A 20,722-nucleotide genomic window follows, 5' to 3' on the forward strand; every position below is an offset into this window, starting at 1 on the left:
GAAGTCACTGATATCAGTGACAGTCCTTCCACTGATTTTGGAGATTTTGGATTATACCATTTGTGGCTTTTAATGTTAGAGTACTAAAGGATCCTGTATTAATACTGCATTTTTCACTCTGTGGGGTTTTATATTTTACCTGTTTGTATACTGAGCTGAAATAGTTTTAGAAAATGCAACCAGACCTTCCAATTGCTGTCAGCAAATCCCTGTACAAGAGGAAGTTTCTCCTGGTTTGCATCATGACATCAGTACACATCCTCCAAATTACTATGTCTCCTGGATAGAGCATAAACTTTGTAGCACTAAACTAAAAAGGTGAGAACTAGAACAAGCAGAGGGTTGATGTCATGTTTCCAGGACTTCAGTGCTTCTCTGCACCCATCTGTTTTAAATTGTGGATGTTACCTCTGCTGCTTCATCTTGAGCATCTCAAATGACACAGTGACTATGAAATGACCCTGTGATGAAAATGCAAATAATAATATGTAAGTACAAAGGACGTGATATTTTCACAGTGTCAAAAGGACTGAGCTGAGTATTCTGATTCTTCAATACACAAAGTATTTTGAGAATCAATTTTTCAGGCTACAATCTCTGCCCCATTCATTATGGACACTTTTTCCCAAGTTAGAGTTTATGGCTTGTGCAGTCTGACAGCCAACAGGCCTTGTTCCCGTGCTGACACAAAGGCACAATTTTAAAACAGAGACAACTCCGGAAAGGCACTACTGGGGAAAAGGATGAGTGTACCACTTTGGTATATACCCTTTCATTTGCTTGCTTTATCTTCCTGCATACAGTATTTTCTTGTTTCTCTTCCCATGGAAGGAGATTAGATAGAGGAGGAAAAATTCCACTCACTTTTCTGTTAGGAGCCTAAGTTTTCCATGTTTTCACAGAAATCGCCAAGAAATCATCATTTCCTCAAGAAGACCGAAATCATTAACTTTTTTTTTTCTCCGCGCGTTCTCTGTACTCGATGTTTTGTAAGCATTCCAGCAGTAAAATGTAAAAAACCCTTTCCCCCTAAGCTGTAACTGTACAGACTGTATACCCCGCCCTCCCGCGTTCTGTACGGCTGTAGCCTTTGTATCTAAAACTTGACCGTACTTTCTGTAGTGAGTCATTGTCGGGGCCGGCCCGGCCGCGTCCCCGCCCTGCTCTGTGGCGGGCCCGCCCCGCCATGGCGGCGCTGCGGGGCCCGGCGCGCCGGGGCTGGGCGCGCTGCCCGCAGCCCGCGGCCCTGGCCGCCGCCGCGGCCCTCGCCGTCTGCGCCTTCTACTACCTGGGCGGCGGCGGCGAGACCTTCTCCAGCGCCACCCGCCGCCTGCGCGCCACGCCGCCCGCCCCGGCCGGCGCGGGGCCCCGCGGGCTGCACCTCCTGTTCATGTTCACCAAGGCGGAGCGCAACCCCGCGCTCCGCGACAAGGCGCAGGCGGCGCTGCGCTCGCTGCTGCGGCACGGCCGCCTGGGCGCCGCCGATGTGCTGCACCTCCACCTCGTCACCGCGGGCGCCAGCCGCGACATCGGCCTCGGGCTGCTGCGGGACCTGCTGCGCGGCGCTGCCTTCCGCCACCAGGTGCGCGGGGGCCGAGGGGCGGGCCGGGCTCTGCCGGGAGGCCCTGTGGGATCTTCCTGCGGGACTCTGGGGACGGCGCTCCGGCGGGAAGGAGCTCCCTCAGCGAACGGCCCGTGTGCCGCCTCCCAGCGGAGCGGTTCGCTCCCGCTCTCTGCTGGACAAGCTCCCACTGCTCCCCAGTCTCGGGGGTCTGGAGGGGCTTGCCCCCACCGCTGCTGCCTGCGGGAGGTGCCTGCAGGAGGTGTCCTGGTGCAACCCAGTGATTCCCAGCTGGGACCTGGCAGCAGCGTGGCCTGGGAACACCTCCGGCACGCCTCCTGTGCTGGAGAGGAGCCCTGTTACTGTAAGCAGTGCTGCTCCTCTGCAGCTCTGTTAGTCCTACGTCAGCATCTCGGCACAGGAACCACGTGTGCTTCTATCTCGATGGTTTCCCGTGCAGGAGAGAAGGCTGGCCTGCTGCTAGTGGCTATTGAGAGCAGGAATGGAGAGCCTGCAGGGGCTGGAGTGCATCCACATGTTCCTGCTGCCAGGGAAATGATTCTGCCTCCCAAATCCACAGCCAGTGTAGTTTATGCAAAGTCAGACTTTCCTTCGCATTAAACAGGTGTTTGAAAACACTGGAGGGGTGTTAAGTTTAGAGATTCCAGGTAACCTGACTCTCCTATCTTGAGGTGCTGCTGCAGAGCATTTCTTGGAAGTGTCCTCTAGTACTGCTGTAACTTTTTTTACTCATAAGTCCTGTATTTCATATTAGCTGAACTCTGCCAAGATGTAACTACAAGTGTGACCTTAACATTTTTCATACAGACACTTTCCTGGTCAATAATTCTACCACTCATTTTCTTTAAACAAGTCCTTTCCAAGTGCTGGCCCTCAGTCAGGTCATGTACCTTGATGGGAGACCCACACCATGCAGCAGTGCTTGGCTGCCTGGAGGGTGTGCACAGCTCCCTCAGGAGGATTCCTGCACTCCACAGCAGGATGGACTGACTGTCCCGTGATGCTGCAGTGATGTGGTGCAACAGCCCAACCCAGGTTTGTGGCATTATGTCCCCTGAAATGGGAGGACCCCCAGGTCACCATGGTGTGCACATCCCTTGTGTGGGTCTCACAAAGTCACCCCTTTGTGTGGGTGGCTGCCTTACTGCCATCTTCCCCTCTGGGAAACACTTCTCTGCAGGCAGCCTTACCAGCCTCATTTCTCCAGAGCAACATGGGCTGGGAGTTGGAGGCTTGACATGATTTGTCTGTTGTGGATGGGCCCCTGTCTGTCGGTGCCTGTGGAGTCATAGTGAACCCTGGCTCATGGCTTGGTGAGTGTGTCTGGCACCAGAACTGGTCTCCTGGGTGTAAGCAGGGCAGCATGATCTGGAGGCCTCAGGTGAGCTCTCAGTGAGATCTGCGCAGTGGGGCAGCTGCTTTTCTCTTTCCTGGCTGAGCCTGCTGTACCTGGTTTCACTGGCTAGGCTGTGGTTGCCAGTATGTTTTGGACCAGTCCATTTCTCTGCTTTTAGGTACAGAGCAGAGGCTGTTCTGCTTCTCAAACATGTGGCCTTGTCCTAATCCTTTGCCAGTTTCTGGTACGCCAGCAGGTGACAGCACCTCTTTATTCTTGTTGTAGCCTACCCACTTCCTCTTTACCAGCAGGAAACTTACGCCTATATTGGGCTTCTGGTGCTCCTGCTCAGATGTTGAAGATGATTGATCCTGATGCTCAGGTAGCTCCAGCAGTAACCCATCTCTGTCCCAAGACCTCTCATTTCTTACTCCTCTTGATGTGTGCAAAACACTCTCCTGGTTCTTATGCTGTTTTCCTAGCACAAGCCCAGATATAAGGCTTGATAAAGTGCTCAGGGGACAGCTGGAGCCATTGAGGCAGGACTGATAAAACCCCATGAGCTTTACCTTTTCTTCACGAGGAAGTGATTCAGGCCCTGCTTTTAGAGCTGCCCTTGCCCTCCCATCCTAGAAAAGCTGGGATCAGTTGGCTTCTCTGTTCGAGTGAAGCCCAGAGTCAGACATGGATTGTAACCTTTGGGGAAGGCAGCTTTGGGCAGCTTTTCTCTCTCCCTGGGCAGATTCAGTAACTTTCAAAGTCTCCTGGAGCCTGAAGCAGGCGGCTGCAGCCCGGGGACTGTGCGGAGAGTGAGGGCAGAGCAGCTGCAGGCGCTGGTGGGTGGGAGCAGCGCAGGCACTGGAGCCTCCCGGCAGGGCAGGGCTGTCCGGGCGCGGCAGTGGCTGCCGCTGGCTGTGCAGATGTGTCCCAGATGTGTCCCAGATGTGTCCCAGATGCGCAGCCGGGCGCGGCGGCAGAGGGAGCTCTTGCTCCGCGTGTGCGGCCGCGGGGCGGAGGGAGCGCCCAGCCCCGGCCGTGCTGCCCGTGCGGGCCTCGGGGCGCTCTCAGCGGGGCTTGGTGACAGCAGTGGCAGGCGGCGTGTCCCGCACACGGGTGACAGGAGATCGCTGTAGCCTCTCCCGACCCCCGGCCAGCGGGAGGAGCCCGGCAGCGAGCCTGGGCCAGCCTCGGCCGACACTGCTTACACAGAGCTCTGGCTCACCCCGTCTCCTGCCACTCCAGGCTCTGTGCTGCTACTCTGTGCTATTCCTGTCTATTATAGATTCCATTTCCCTTCCACAATAACACGAACTACACGTTCAGCTCTCTGCTCATCCTGGTTTCCTGTTCAGATGAGCCCCATGAAGGATGCTGCTGGGGTGGCTGTAACTGGGCTGCCATCACACCATGCTTACCTGTGAGGATGGTCAGTGTGGGAAGGAGAGAAAGTTAAAGGAAAAAGAAATGCAGGTTGTTTTTTCCTAGTGAGTCAGTAGAAAGCGTCTTTTATCAATGTGGGACGTGTGTTTATAAAACTGTGCTTGGACAGGAAACCCTCAGAACTTTTCTTAATGTCCTCAGCAAACATGGTCGGATTTAGCTACAGGGATTTACTAAGAGCTGTTACACAAATAAATAACGAAGTACAAAATTAGCAGCAGATCAACAAGCTGTGCTAAATCAGCAATGAGAAGGGAAAGAAGTCTTCACAGTCCCAGAGAGGCTGCCTGGCCTGTGGCTGCAGGAGCAAAATTCAGCTGCTTTGCAGAAGTACAAAAGGGTGGGCAAAAGACACGTTTTCCTGTTTTCTTTGGCAGGAGTGGAAGGGCAGATGATGCTGTGTCTGGAGTTTCAGGAGTATTTCTCCTATAACTTTGTCCACTGGTGCTTGGCAGTGTGCTCACTTCAGAGGTGACTGGATGTGGTTTGATGTTTTTCCCCCTTTCCTACATGCTGTACACACCCCAGACTGTCTTTGCTGGATGCAGAAGGGTGGTTACAGGTGCTGTATTTCTCTTCCATGCTTCTCCAGTCCAGCTAGACCCCAAAGCTGCCCCTGCCAAACTGGGCTTGGCATAGCACATCCCCGTGCTGCTGGTGCTCAGTTTCATGAACAGGCTGTCAGTGCCTTTGCACCTGGAGAGTTGTAGTGGTCACCTGGGGTGGCTGCTGTCCTGCTCAGCGTGGCTGTCACTGCAATGGCCTTGCAACCAGCCATGCAGCTGGGCAGGGCTGGGGTGCGCTGCTGCCTTATGGTAACAGAGTTTCCTCCCCTGCAGTGCCTTGGGGGCTAAGCTGTGCTATCCAAAGCCAGGTGTGGCTGCTGATGAGCTCTCCCAGTGCACTTTCCTGGTACGCATTGTTCTGTGTTTTTCCTGCTGTTCTGCTGCAGGCCTTGGCTCCGAGCCCAGCAGGCAGGACAGCAGCAGCAGGGCCGCCCTGCCGAGGGATGTGCTGGCCACGGAGCTGCGCCAGGGCTCCTCCAGCTGACAGCAAGGGCCAGCGCCAAGCGTGGGGGTTTAGGGTGCCCTCCCCAGGACCGGGCCGTGGGGCCTCAGCTGTGCCTGTCCTCCAGCAGTGCCTGCCGTGGGCTCAGCCATCCTGGCCAGTGCCAGGACAGGCCCATTACCTCTCCGTGTTCAGTGTAGGGTGGATGCTGTGAGCTCACCCCTGCAGACAGCGAGCTCCAGTCTGCCGTGAGAGCACGCTGGTCTGAGCAATGTGTTCTGCAAAAAGCTGTAGAAGAAGCAGCTCCAGACTGCTCACTGCCTCGATCTCTGTAGCAGCTTTCCTGAGCATCAGTGCAGCCTGTGCACCCCAAAGAGAGGATGGTCATTGCATCAGCACAGGCTCCAGAGCCATCTTCACCTTTGAAGCATTTGGCTTGGTTTAGGTTTTCTTCTAATTAAAAAAAAAAAATTAAAAAGCAAGTGCTCTATCCTGCATATTTTAAGTATATAATGCAGGGTCCCTTGTTCTTAAACAGATGAAAATTTTAGTAGTGAAGAAGTGAAACTGTAGAAGCATTGAAATAGTTTAATTTGAAAGGGACCTACAAAGATGATAGTTTGCGTTCCCTGGTGAAGGCGGGGCCGGTGTGTGGAAGTGTTTTGGTATCCCTCAAACAAGGGTGATAGGTTCCCCTATCCAAAATTCAAGTACTGCTGCGATGTCATGTCCTTGCTGGAGTTTAGTTCCAGCAGGGCTTTTCCTGCTTTCCCTGACCTGAAGAAGGCGGCACGACCTCAAGTCTCCACACTCAAGTTGCTGCACTCCCCCTTATCTACACCAGGGTCATGTCCCTCATCTTTCTTAATTATGCTGAAAATCCCTCTCATTATCTTGTGTGATTCAGTGACCTGTATCCTTCTGTGGGTATAACGAGCTGCATGAAAGTTCCTGTTCATTGGACTTTGACCAAAATAAATTATAAGCTTGTAAAATTTCAGTAGCTGGCAAGGTGCATTTGGGGTTGCTCCTGTTTCTGAGACAAAGCCACGGCTGGCACAGGCATGCCAGGGCCCGTGCTGGTGCATGGGCTCCCACAGGGCTGAGGGATGCAGAGCAGTGCTGGCTCAGCACCAGCAATACTCCAGCACAGGCAGGCTGAGATCCATCTGCAGAAGTTGCTGGGCTCTGCTGTAGCTCCTGATGTTTGGATTTTCATCAGCTTGCCGTGGCCTGTCCTCCCTTTCCCCCTGCAGCCCCGCCGGGACGTGCTGCAGAGCTTGCCTCCATGCTGGGCTGAGGAGCAGGAAATCCAGGCTGTGTCCCCAGCCCTGTCACAGCCTCTGTGGCAGGGAGCAAGCCTTGGTCCTCAGGGTAAGTGATGTGGTCTGGCTTGGCTCTAAACAGCAGCATACCAGAGCCTGGAGCAAGCTGTTGCCTCTTCTGATGGACTCCATATGGGAGACCAGATATGTGCTTGCATCAGGCAGTGGGAACAGGCTGGAGAAATAGCCCAAAATGTGGAACACACTTGATTGTGGAAGGAGATTCAATCCTCTGCCCACCTTACAGTTACGAAATGGCTGTAAAAGCTCTTCTCCTTTCCCTGCACTTGACCAGTTCTTGCATCAAGAGGATGTGCAGGGGCCATGGCAGCCAGGCCCCTTTGTGCAGCTGCAGTGCCACCAGCACTGTCTGTGTTTTACCAACCTCCCCCCTCACCCCGTGCTGGTGGGGGCTGAGCAAGGCTGCTGGAGCTGGGCCTGTCCCCAGAAGCAGCGGCTGAGTGATGTTTCTGGTGTCTCTGCCAGGTAATAGTCCATGATGTGAATGAGCTGACAGAAAAGCTGTTTCCCATCGTTGAGGCCATGCAGAAACACTTCAGTGCTGGATCGGGGACCTACTACAGTGACTCCATCTTCTTCCTGTCGGTTGCAATGCATCGCATCATGCCCAAAGGTAGGTCTCTGCTGTGCTGCCTCCAGCAACACAGGCTCTCTTTTTCTTCTGCACAGAGATTTTATCTGGTGCTATTTGAAATACAAAGTTAATAAACTTTTGGGATGGACTCTTAGGATTCTGCTCCTTCCTGCAGAGTGATGGACTCACCAGTCCAAGACCACATCCAGGTCTCTAGTGGCATGAGTGACCAGGAGGTTCTCCTTGTCACATGGCAGCTGGCCCTGCCTTTGTGCCCTGAGATGATGGGAGAGGTGAGACAGGAGCAAGTAGGCCTGTTCTGTGTGTATTCCTTCCCCTTGGGGTGCCAGCAGAAAGAGGTGCTCTGTGTCTGTGGTGCACTCTTGAGCATCAGCAGAGTGTAGTTGTTGAGCCTTTCCTCTTGGCTTTAGGGAGCTTGTGGAAAGTTTTGCTGATTAGCAGCCACTGATCACTTAAGTTTCCTTATTGTGCCCCTGCTGTTATCAAGTGTAGAAACAAGAACTCTGCAGGGCTAGCACCGCTGGCACCAGCAGCTTCCTTGGCATCTGGAGCCTCTGGCCAACTCTAATACTCCCTGCAGAGCTCCTACCATGGGTCTCAGGGGCACTCTTGCTGAGATGTGAGCAGATATACCTCCCCTGTGCCCCTGCTGAGTCCTGTCCCAGTTTGGCTCTCCTCAGGAGCTCCTACCTCTGCTTGCTCTGTGAGGCTTCCTCTGTCCTTTGTGGACTTGCCCCTGTCCTCCTGCCTGGCCTTCCCCCACTAGCTCATTAAACAGTGGGGCAGTGGTGGCCCTGAGAGTCCCATCCAAGCTCACTGATCATTACTGTGTGGGCTCCAACAAATGTGCTCTACTTGGCTCTCCCTCAGACTTGGGTAATTTTGTGTGTGTCTGGTGCTGTCTGCACTGTGAACGTTTTGAAGTACACTGCATACAAATGATGGTATTAATGCTGGCTAATTCACTCCTCCTGATTCCCTACTCTGTCTTACTGTGTGCTGAAGATACCCCTGTCGTGCTGCCTGCCAGCAAGAAGCTGCTCAGTCTGAAATGCCTTTCCTCAGTTCATCAAGCCATGAGGCATCTCATCTCTTGGACAGCTTGTTTGCTCTCCCTCAGCCTGACGGGCTTTCAGTGGTCTGTTGGGGCACTGGATGTTTAAAGAGGTATTTTTACAGTTTCATGAGTTTAGTTTTTGTTTCAGAAGCTGCTAGTAAAGCTGATTTATATTTCCCTTGCCAGAGAGGTCAAGTTTACTGTGCTGTGTGCCTGGTGATTTATGGGGCTGGCGGGGCTCACCAGTTCCCTCCCTGTGTGCACTGAACACAGGCATCAGGAGAGGCTGCAGCTCTGCTGCCCACTCGCAGCCTGGCAGGTGATGTGGGAATGGCACTGGGCTCCTGCTGCCCTCCTGACTCAGACAAGCCGCTACCTACTGCTCTGAAGAAGCCACTTGCTAAGCTGGAAGAGAGAGGACCAAACCTTCTTTTTCAGGCAGTATTACCATTTTCCTGGTGTGTTTCTTTGCCATTTCTTCTGCCTTGAATGCTGTGTTCTGCCCTGAGTGCTGTGTCTTTTTGTGCACCTCTCCAAACACATCTGGCTCCATATAGCATTAGCACCATTTTTTTGTGGAATCCAGATTTCATTGGAAGCTTGAGCATCCTCTAGCAAAAATTAAGGCCCTGATCTGAATATTAAACTCTCTGGTGTGTTGATTTGCATTCATCAGGCTATAGGGGTTTTTTCAGTAGCAAGTGAGCTTTGTATTAAAATTGCCTGGCTTTAGTTTACCAAACATATCATCTTTTGAAGAGAGGCATTTCCACGTATCATGATTTAGTGATTTGTTTGGAACCTATAGATTGTTGTGGGGCATTAACTTTGCAGACCAGTGGCACTGAAAACTGAACACCAGGTTATTTTTATTTTTTTAGGGATTTCTGTGGGACATGTGTTGGCTGCATGCACATTGCACTGAGGGTAAATGGGATTTGCCACTCAGCTGCTCTGTCGTTTACTGTTGTTTGGGATCTTTGCCCAAAAAACTTCAGATCGAAAACCTGCAGCTGCCAAGTTATATTATAACAGCTTCTTAGCTGGTGTAAATCATGGAACACTCTTGCCTTAAATGTCTTACATCAGTGGAGTTAATCTGATTTAGACCAGCTGGGGAGTTGGTATGCAGCACACAGAAGTGCAGACTGCATAACTCTTGTCTGTGCTTGAGGCTCATAAATCCCCTTTTAATGTGGTGTGGCCAGGCCCGGGGAGCTGGAGCTGCGCTTGATCCATCAGAATGGTTTTGCAAGGGGGAAGTGATGGGAAAGTTACACAGAGAGGACAAGCAGGTTCAGGCTCAGAAGGAGTTGCCAGAATGAGGACAATGCCAGCATGAAATGGTCTTGAGACTTGCAGAGTGGTGCAAAGAGGAGGAGGGAGAACAAGGACTTGGACTTTTTCACTTTCCTTTGCAGTATGCCCATCCAGAGGGGACCTCTTTTTTCCTGACTGGCTTTGATCTCTCTATCACTTGTCATTTTAGTTGTGTAACTTCAGGAGGCCCAGCAAGCTTTTTATTACCCTTCTATGGGTACATGAAGGAGTAGTGTCTGGTCAGGTCTGTCTGGCAGGCAGGGTCTGGGGACAGACTCCTGGTGCCACAAGTGAGGGGTGGAGGAGTTGAGGTGACAGAAGGGCAGCCTGGGAAAGCTGGGAGCTCCCCAGGGAATTCTTGGCACCCATTCTTGGCCCAAGTCAGGTAGTTTTCAGGAAAAAATCATTTAACGAGTAATCTTCCTCAGGAGCTGGTGGGCCAAGGGAGAGCCAGCAGCATCCAGCAGCTTGGGTAGAGCTGTCCAGACAGTGCCTGTGATACATCAGGATTGATGGGAAGTCCAGTGGTCTCCCTGGCTTCAGACTCTGAACGGGGTGATTTCTCCAGCTCATTATCAACAGCTGTACTGATTGTTAAGCACAGAGCAGATTATAATTATGTTTGTCCAAGCAGCCTGATAATGACCGAGCCCCAGTCGCTTGGGGTTTGGTGCTGCTTGCAGCAGGGTCCAGCTGCTGGCTCCGGCTTGGTCTCCCACGAAACTGATATCAGCCTTTGTCTGCTCTGGGAGTACCAGCCTGGAGACAGAGGCATCTGTGAACATCAGCTTATGCCTTTCCCACCAAGCAGAGCTGGAGGGAAGGCAAAGGCCAGCCAAGAGATGTGTTGGAGCAGGCATTGAGCTGTGCTGTTCGTTCTCAGGGCGCTTTGCCTGTGCCAAGGCTGGGAAGGTGGAGAGCCTGGGAGCTGGGGGAAGGGGTTAAGCACAGAGTTACCAGGAAAACAGTCTGTATACTGGAATAATGCCTTGACTAGTAACTGTCTTCTGCTAGTGTCCTTCTGGAAAAGCCCACAGGCAGCATCCTGAAGTCATTGTTGATTGCTTTTGTAAAGATGTTTGTGCATGAGGATTCAACGTTGTGTCTGCACTGTTTGAATCCACAGCACAGGATTGCCCAGGTTGGACTGTGCTTGCCTGTGGGATGCCAGGTGCCCGTGTGTGATGTGTCCCCTCAACAGCACCCGTGTGCAGAGTTGCAGTGCACTCAATCCTGTGTCACACAGGGCATCAGAGGTCTCTGAGGTGGAGCCTGGCAGAGAGAGATGGGGAGGTATCACTCCCCCTTCTTCCTCCTGTCAGCTGCAGAGCAATTCCTGGTGCACAGGGCAGCTGCCCACAGAACTCAGCAAATCACTGTAATAATTGTAATAAGTGAGCATTTTGAAAGTGCGTCACTCCTGATTCTTTCCTGCTGGCTGAGCATTGCCATCATCGCTGAGCTCCACCACATCAGGGAATGCAGAGATGCAGCTGTTGGGAGAGGGCTGGGAGGAAAGTGCCCATGTCCCGATGCTTCAGGCTTGATTGTGTGGTACCAACGGGGAGATGTTGGGAAAAGGCACCGAAAATTGGGGTCTGTGGTGGAGTCATGGGAGTTGGCTCCAGAGCCGTATGCTCCCAAACCACAGTTCCCAAGGGATGCTGCAGTAGCTGAAGGGTTTACTTTCTGGCAAAAATGTTTCCATCTTTACAGGGATGGAGGGAGTGTTAATAGTTTCTGACCTCCCTTCCTGCTTCATGCCGCAAGCACGTGAAAAACAGCCAGATTCCCTTCCCAGGCTGTCTCTGAGCTGCATGCACTTATGTCAGATCCTGTGATGGGAAGACGCTGGAGTGATCATTTTGTGAGCAATAGGGATAGCTGTGCCAGCCATTGTTCCTTGCTGGGGTGAGCCTGTTGTGCTGAGAGTTGTTTTCATGATGCTTTTCAAGAGCAGGCAACAGCAGACCTCTGAATAAGCCCACCCCAGGCAAACACTGGAGGCTGTGGCCTTGTAGAGGGATCCACATCTGCTGAGATGAGCTGCTAACCCCATCTGGCTGCCTGTGGGATGTGCCTCTCCTGGCAGGAGAGCGCCTTGGCCCCAGCCCTGGTGTGGAGGAGGCGACAGGGAGAGCTGCTGTGATGAGGGGGATGTGGCTGCTGCTCAGCAAGTGCCTGGAAGCCTCCTGGGTGCTGCATCACAGCACAGACCCCTTCCCTGTGGCACTGCTGCCTCTGGGGCCAGCGTGGCCCGCAGCCCCTGGGGGTAGTGTCACTTCTCATCATTTCCACTGCCTGCCCCTTGCTGCTGTGCCACCATCGATTATTTTTGGATGTCCTAGATCTGTCAGGCCGGGGCTGTCTGCTCCCCCAGCTCCCACAGAGCAGCAGGGGCTCATCACCCAGTGCTGTGGTGGGTGCTGCCCTCCCCTCTCCCCAGCCAGACCCGCTGCCCCATCCCCAAAGGGTTGGAAGCTGCTGGGGGTCACCCAATGTGGATACCAGGGCTGCTCTCCCCCACAGCCTTTCCCTGCTCTGCCATAGCTCATTAGAGCTTAGCAGGAAGAAACAAGGACAAAATCTGCCTGCAGCCCTTTCCCTCAGTGTGTGCAGTGAACTGGGATGTGAGCCCAAAAAATTTATTTTCCTGTATCTCTTTTTGGTTTCCCTTTCCATCTCACCTGCTCATTACTTCACAGCTTTTCATCCACTCTTTTGTAATTTATAGCAATGTGGAATCAAACCTTATTTTGTTTGATTAAAAGGTTTCCTGCTGCTCTTCCTCCAGCTCCAAAAAGTGTTTTCACACTCCTCCCCCAGCAGTAGCATATATTAAATACAAGGCAAACAGCATTTCCAGCTCCATCCTGAAACCTACTGCGTGCTTAGTGATGTTGCTGCCTTGGAGTCCAGTTAAGATCCAAGGTGTTGAGTACTGCTAAATAAGTCACTCAGACCTTGACGGATTACAAGGAGACACTTGGATGCACAGGAAAAATTAATTTCCTGGAACAAAACACATCCATCTCCTGCTGAGCCTTCCCCTCCCCTCAGGAGATGGCTGCAGGGTGTGGAGCAAGGCGATCAAAGTGATGCCGCTGTCAATACCTGGGAACATTGCTGCTGCTCCAGACCCCTGAGCTCACCCAGGTGCCTGCCCTGTGTGGGTGGTGGCAATGATCTGTCATCTATCTCTGGCAGACAGCCTAATTTTTTAATTAGCTGATAGGCTGATTAGCTGCTGTGCTGCAGCCACTGCTCTGCTCTGCTGGGTGCCTAATCAGTTCTGCAGAAACCCAGTTAGTAGCCAGGCTGCTGGGGCACTCCTGCACTTCCCTGGAACTCTGTGTGCAGAAAGGGAGCCTGCTTGATGGGGAGGTGGCTGCTGGGCTGTCCCAAGGAGTGCAGGGGACCCTTGGCTGCATGGCAGATGTGAGGACCTGAATTGAAGTCCACAGCTGGAAGGTAAGCTGCACTGCACCTTGGCAAGCTCTGCTGCTGCAGGGCTTTGGAGTATCATCTTCTCTTGGGAGGGTGGGCTCTGGAGCAGCACCATGTCCTGGGAGGGTGGACTGCAGCCCCCCCGGTTGCCAGCACAGGGGCAGCAAGCTCTGAGGAGTGTGTCATGCTTGCACACGTGCACGTGTGCCCCTGCCTTGGCTGCTTCCTCTGGGCGAGGCTCTCCGGTGCTGCCAAGGTCAGCTGGGCAGGCAGCAGTGATTAATCCTGGGTGCAGAGGGGAGGCTGTGTGTGGAGAAAACAAGGCCTGGCCAGGGGAGCACACAGCCAGAGAGGAAGCTGCTCACAACCCTGCTGACAGCAGCAGGGAGAGCAGCCAGGGGCAGCTGCCAGTGCGGGGGGTGAGCCAAGCCCAGGGAGCCTCTATTGAAGGGCAGGATGGAGAACCCAGCATGTTTGTGTAAATAAACTGTGTGCCTCTACACTGGGCTTGTTGAGGTGCTGGCATCCCTGCCTGGCACTGCAGGTGCTCCCTGCTGCAGCTGGGGCTTTTGGGGACAGCTGGTTGATGCTGCTGGGCAGTACCCTGTAGGTTGCACAGGGCCCTCTGGAGCCTGTCACCCACTCTGCATCCATGCTTGGCCGTGGTGCTGGGTGTGGGAGTGGAGTTTTTCTTGGCCACACATCTCTCTGAGCCAGCGAGGGCGGAGGATCCTGGTTTCACAGCCAGCACAGGCAGCTTTGTGGATCTGTGTATTTCTCCTGCAGGCACTCTGCCCGCTGGAGCTGCAGGCTGCTGCCCAGGAGGTTTATTGCCCAAGGCAGCCGTCTAAAAGTCACTGCTGGTCCTTCACAGCTCCTTCTTCCCTTGGGATCTTGTCCTGTCATGATGGGGACAGCTAAAAAACTTGACTGAAAAAAACGTTGCTCAAAGCAATTCAGAGATGGAGAGGCAGCTGTCCAGGTGCCCAGCATTTGTAGACCAGCAAACCTGGGATCCCCAGCCCTTCTAACTCCAACTCGGAGAACTTTGGTTGCTTGGCTCTCTTCTTTCTGGTGGTCCAAGTCAAGTGGCACAATGAACAGCCATCCCCTGGCCCTTCCCCACAACCTTCTGCAGCGCCGCAACACCCAGAGCTGCAGCCAGCAGGGGACACTCCCGTCACTTGGCTGCACTGTGTCACCCATGCTGGCTGCAGCTGCTGCTGGCCCTGCAGAAGGTTCTCTGAGCTGCTCTGCCTCCAGCAGCTTTTTTCTGCTGCTACTTCCAGCAGCTCCCTGTCCCAGCTCTCCCCAGGCCATCATCCAGCCACCAACCCACGCTGCCTCCTGAAGGACGGAGTGGGGTCTTGCCTCCCTGTGTGCAGCACTGGCAGGTGCTGGCTCCGTGGGAAAAGGCAAAGTGGTGTCCCTGGGTCACACAGCTGGGTCGGCAATCCCAGCAGTGCTCTTGTTGGTCTCACCTCTTAAAGCACCTCTGGGACCAAAAGTCACTGCTGTGATGCAGAGGAGGTGTAAGGAGGTCATGGTGCTCCCACCTGATACGTGCCATGTTAGCAGTTGGACTCGATGATGTTAAAGGTCTTTTCCAATCTAATTAATTCCATGATTCTGCATTAGAGGAGTCTCTCGTCACTGGCATGAAGTTACCAGAATGTTTAAGTCCTTAGAAACAGGTTTGTTGAGAGAGGTGGAGGTGCCAGTGCAGAGGATGGCAGGAGCAGAACCAAATTACCACCAGCTTTGGTGACAGGTGTTTGCCTCAGGAGTGTGTGTGAGATTTGGGAACAGTGCAGCCTGGTGGGTGGTGTCCTATCCCCTCCTGGTATCCCACTGTTGCTTGCAGCATCTCCTCTGCCAGACCAGCTGCAGGCAGGATAGTTTTCTCTGAGGGACCTGAGCTTATGCTAACATGAACCTGTCAGTGGGATGGAGAGTTATAGCACTTCCAGCATTTTGATTCTTGCCTCTACTCTATATCAATGAGTCCACTGCTCAGTTATCAATGATTTAGACTGTAATGTTTGCTGGACAGCTTCTGCCCTTTGTGCTGTGATTGCAGCTCTCCATTTCGCTATTAAGTTCGTGGACACAACTCTTCCCCTTTCCACTGCCACTGGTGGCATGCTGCTTCCCCAGATCTAGCGTGGTTTGTGTGGAAGTGGAGGGTTTGGAGGCAAGACCAGCACTTAGACCCCAGCCCTGCTCCTGCTGTCTGGCCTCAGCTTTGCCAGGGGAGTGACCCTTATACAGAGGAAGTTGTTGGGATGAGCTTAAATTACCTTGGCTGCAGAACAGCCTGTGCTGCTCTCAGCAAACTCCTGCCTTTGCATCTCCTCTTCACCTGACCCTTCATCCATTGTCCTGTAATTATAAACCTGCTATTTACATTTCCTAGAGTGCGTCCTCTCATCTCAGGTTAGGGGAATGTAGTCCTATTCTGTGGGCAGGTTCAAGGCTGCCCATCCATAGGCTGCTCTGAGCAATGGGAGCAGGTGCTAAAGGACTGGAGGGGTAATAGCTGCTCCTGATTGCTCGCTGCATTACATCCCCAAAGCTCTTGCTAGGTCCACCAGAGCAGCCCACCTCCTTCCTGTGCCCCCTGCTGCCATTTGTGATCCTGCCTGACATTTCTGGGAAGAGCAATTTCATAGAATCTTACAATGGTTTGGGTTGGAGGGGACCCTAAAGTTCATCTGTGTCCAGCCCCCCTGCCATGGACAGCTGTGTCACACGGTAGATGAGTTTGCTCATCTAGACCAAATTTGCTCCTAAGTGTCACTCCAGTGGTGGGGTGGCCTGGCTCGCTGCACGCCACCTCTATCCCTGCTGTGCCCTGGGGCAGTTTTTGGGCTCCCTGCTTCCTGGGAAGAACTGTTAGACTTGCTGCAGAAGCTGCCCCTGCCACAGGGGCTCCTGGGTGCCTTTCAGAGCATCCAGACAACCTACTGTGCCCCTCAGCACACTGACAGGCTGCCTGTCTGTGCTGTCATAGCCTCACTGGGTCCTGGCAGAGAATGGGGGGCAGCAGGGCACAGGGACCCCTCTGCCTGCCTCTGTCCCCTCACTTGTTGAGCTTGTGGAATGAGGCATCTCTGAACCTAGCCATTCTGCCCTGGACAGGGCTGAGGGGAGGTTTTGAGCCAAGCCTGGAGCACAGCCCTGCTGTAGCTGCTGGTACAAGGTTGCAGTAAAAGATTACGAGCTTTAAATGGGACCAACCTGTGCTATAAAGCTGTCAGTGCTAATGGAGACCATCTCTGCTCTGATGGCACAGCTCCCCTTTCCATGCCATGGCTGGAAGAGCTGGGGCTGAACAGAGTGGAGAGTTCTACACAGTATGGCAAAGTTAGAAAACTCACTGCTGAGCAGACCACTCAGCCTTTTCCCACATTTCCAGCAGGATCCTTCGGAGCAGCTTGTGCCTAAGAGAGCACGAGATTCCTCCACCCCCACATGGCAGGCAGGACAAAGCACTTGGTAGAAGGGCGAGAGAGAATGATACATCATAAATATTAGTGCCTGGCCCCTTGCCAGTCCCAGGCAGAGAAATCATCTCAGCCATTAATCTGTGCGTGCAAGCTGCATCTGGCAAAGTGATGCTTAATGTCACCCATGCTCACTTACATCTCAGTGTCGCAGTTCATGCTTGCTTTAAAAAAAATTTTAAAAATCTTTTAAAAAATTTGAAACAAAAAAAGTACTTGGTGCTTTCTGAGTCTAATTTCTTAGTGAGTATTTCCTGGGGGAAGTACAGGGCACAGCATGGACCAGTGTGCTGGGGTGAGCCAAACATGGGAAGCCTCTAATGAAGGGCAGGATGGAGAACCTGGGTGTTTGTGTAAATAAACTGTGTCTCCATGCTGGGCTTCTTGTGGCACTGGCATCCCTGCCTGGCCCTGCAGCTGTGCTCAGCTCAGCTCCCTGCTCAGCTGAGGCTTCTGGGAACAGCTGGCTGGGCAATGTGCTCTGGTTTGCACAGGGACCCTCCAGAGCCTTTCACCCATTGAGGTGCTGGGGAAGGCAGGAGCTTCCTCCAGCTCCTTTCATTCTCCACTGTGATAAATTGCAGTTGGTGTTCATCTGGAATTTTAGAGAACAATCAGATGACGTGCCTCACAGTTGATTTAATTGAAACTTGATGAGGCGTCATACAGCTGCTGTGCACCAGGGTGAGTGGTGCTGGGATGCCCCTGGGAATCCCATCCCCTCTTCCCAGCCTCAGCACTACTTTGTAGGGCTCAGGCTTCTCACATTTCTTTGAAGCTGAACTTGTACTGTAAGTCCAAGGTCATCTTGTCCTGGAGTTTTGTGATCAGTCTTGGATATTCTCAAGTGTGGTAATGTTTAGGATTTGGGGGTTTGCCCCACAGGGAGGTTTGGTGCATTTGGGATACATGTCTTGTTGCTCATTGCAGAAATCCACTGCCCTGCTGATTTGCTGAGTTGCTCTGGGCATTTCTGAGGCAGTTCAGAAGGCTGGGGGAAATTGCTTTCAGGTCAAGACCTGCTTTAGCCTGTGGTGAATTACTGTGCCTGGGGTTTAAATCTTTGCAAACAGAGGATTACAGTGATGGTAAATACTAGGTAGGCCTGAGGATTGCTGTACTGACAGCTGAAGGGAGCATGGCCTTTCACTTTAGGAGATGGAGCAGGATGAATGTTAAAAAAATAAATTGAGATACAGCCCAAGTTGTAGCTTAGATACTATTTCTCCTTGATTTATATTTTTGCTTGGGCGCTTCGCAGTGTAAGCAGTATATTTCTTGCTTAACCTCACAGGGCCTTTTTGTTCTTAAATGAGGACAACGTGGTAGGTATGACCAATTGCCAAGAATCCCAGATCTGCAAATCTTAGTGCAAGATCTGCAAAAAAATCAGAGCTGCTGCACAGCCCAACATCTGCTTGAAACACAAACACCAGGCAATGAACACTTTTGAAAATGCAAAGCTGCACTCCTGTGCTGGAGGATTACTGCTGATGCCTGGCTGCTGGCAGTGCCACTGGGTCTCTAGTCCCATGGTGGCTTTGGGGGCTGAAAGCAGAGCAATTGCCTCCTGCTCTCAGCAGCCAGGAGTAGCCAGCAGCCAGTCCCGAGCACAACAGGGTGAGGGGATGAGGAACCATGGTGGTGGAAAGGCTGGAGCGTGGGCATTGCCCCAGCAGCCTGATGGGGAGCCCTGCCCATAGGCACAGCAGATGCAGGCAGCAGAAGGTGAGGCTGGCAATGCTTGTCCTCCTGCCTGCAGGTACTGGGCAGGAACAAGGAGGAAGGCTTGGTTTGCTAATTGCTCTGGAAGTGGTGGTGACAGGCAGGTCTAGCCTGCAGGGAGCTGTAAGGGCACCTGTGTATGATGAGTGGGACCAAAACAGGTTGACACAGCCTTACAATCCAATTAGTGCTGAGTGCTAAGCAACCTGGCCAATTTGCTCTTGGCTTTTATAACACATATAAATAGAGGGGGCATTACATAATGCCCTGGGGATGGCTCCACTCGCAGTCCCTGAGAAGGGCTGAGCTGGCCTGGCCAGAAGATGACCATGGCTTTGCCCGTGGCTGGGAGATCCCATCCGATGGCTTGATCTCTCATAGTGTTTGCACTTGCTGCATTGCACTGGGCCTGCTGCAAGCCATGCAGCATTCCCAGATGCACCTGGGACTTGCAGTCTTGTCAAGGCACATCTCCTGCATGCTCTCCCAAGCAGCATCTCCATCTTTCAGTCTTGCATGCTGCAGGGGACACTGGGACAAATGAGACGGGCTTGACCCTGTTAAGGACCTCAGCCTTGAAAATTATGTCCTCCAGCCTTTCCTTGCTCTTGATGTCTCACTGCAAGTGGAAGATGCTTCCTTGTCTTCACACCCCCCTTGCCTCTGAGAGGGTACCACCAGCAATAATAAAGTGTTCCAGGCTGCTGTTGTTCACCAGCAGTTCTGTGCAGGCAGAGGGCTGTAATCTCTGTAATCTCTTTCTCAGGGAAGCCCATGGCAAGCTGTTGGGAGCTAGTGGGTTTGTGCAGGTGATACTGGAGGTGTCATGTGGTGAACTGATGTTGTTGATGATGGGAATTGCTTTGGTATGTTGGGCCAGGGATGGATGCTCTCTGGGCTAGAGGCAGGAAATGCTCATGGAGTTGGTAGCTGAAAGTAAACATGGGATTTTGTGGGGCTGACACTACAAAAGCACCTCCAGAAAGGGACAGAGGCTGAGTTGAAGCTACCTCTTGCTTTTGTCAGATACATGGAAAACCAGTCTTCTGAAAGGAAGGAGGGAATGGATAGAAGCAGGGAGTCACCAGAAGTGATGTCTGAAGTAAACACACAGTGATAAATGCTTCATGATAGTTTGTTTGCTTCATGCAGAGGTTGCAGCTGGATTGTGTTTGCCCTGAGTTGGTCAGGTCTTGCCCGTGGAGCAGACTGCACCAAATCCTCATTGGCTTCAGTTCCTCCAGTAGCTGCTGGAATTGTGGGTTACAGTTTTGTCTTACATTGGTGACTTTTCCTGTTCGTTCTTTCAGAAATAACACGGATCATCCAGGTAGACTTGGACCTGAAGTACAAGACCAACATCCGGGACCTGTTTGATGAGTTTGACAACTTCCCCGAGGGAGCAGTCATTGGGATTGCCAGGGAAATGCAACCAGTGTACAGGTACAAGCCCCCTCCTCGTGGGGAGCTGGGAGCAGGTGGCTGGTGGCTTCTCTTCAACTCAGGTTGCTCTTTGGAAAAAAACCTAGGGAGCAATGGTCTCCCTGCTTTAATCCCTGCAGGGGGGCTGTTTTGGTTTGGAAACATAACCCAAGACAGGGACTTAATCTGAAATTTGTAAATCGGTATGAGCAAAGAATACAGTGTTGCTGTGGTTTGTTTGCTTGTTCTAACACAGCATCACAAGACTTCCAGTGCCAAATTCTTGATCATCAGTGCCAAAATCCATGCCTGGACTCCAGTACCTCTAGAGGCATGTTTGCCCAGCCATGCCTGCTGAGATGCTGTAATTGTTTGTGTGTTAGCACTCGGAAGATTTGGCTGAGAGTATTGCAGAGAGTAGGGATTGAATTTGGACAACAATGAGGCTCTGGGTCCCTGGAGTGTCAGTGCACTTGCTGCTCCCCCTAGGGAAGGCTGAATGGGCAACTCTTGCTGACCCAGGCTTGCAAGCATGAGGATGGTCTCATGTTCCCTTGCTCTTCAGACCCTTGGTCCCCCAGCCACTGCTGACTGCTGGAAGCCACTCACAAGGGGTGGCCCACTCCTTCCCACTCACGGACCACTGGTGGGATTCAGGGACACGGATATTTCCGGGTGCTTAGAGAAATTGGTTTAGTTTACCCTGCGTTGTTCCAAGGATGGACCTCAGGCTTTCTTTTAATCCAGGGTATATCAGATAATCATCCCAGGATGCCTTAATGGATCTCAGCAGAGCTGAGTTTGAGCACCTTGGATGGCTTGGCTAGATTTGCTAATCCTAATGGAAAACTTCTTGGAGAAAGATAAAGTGAAGAGGTCTGATGTCTTTTCCTTCCCCACTGGAAGCCTGTTTCCCTACTGAGACATGATCAGCAGCA

The 20,722-nt window shown here is 52.4% G+C and overlaps 1 protein-coding gene across 1 annotated transcript in view; it reads left to right on the top strand.

Moving 5' to 3' along the window:
- The first annotated feature begins 1,153 nt into the window (after positions 1-1,153).
- Positions 1,154-20,722, top strand: part of XXYLT1 (xyloside xylosyltransferase 1) — a 31,889-nt gene continuing 12,320 nt past the window's right edge. The window contains exons 1-3 of the mRNA XM_063408719.1: positions 1,154-1,582; positions 7,178-7,325; positions 19,673-19,805. Of these exons, the coding sequence (XP_063264789.1) occupies positions 1,187-1,582; positions 7,178-7,325; positions 19,673-19,805 (677 nt within the window). The 5' untranslated portion in view covers positions 1,154-1,186. The remainder of the gene's footprint in view (positions 1,583-7,177; positions 7,326-19,672; positions 19,806-20,722) is intronic.

Source organism: Prinia subflava, chromosome 11 (assembly GCF_021018805.1).
Source record: "Prinia subflava isolate CZ2003 ecotype Zambia chromosome 11, Cam_Psub_1.2, whole genome shotgun sequence".
Lineage (NCBI taxonomy): Eukaryota > Metazoa > Chordata > Aves > Passeriformes > Cisticolidae > Prinia > Prinia subflava.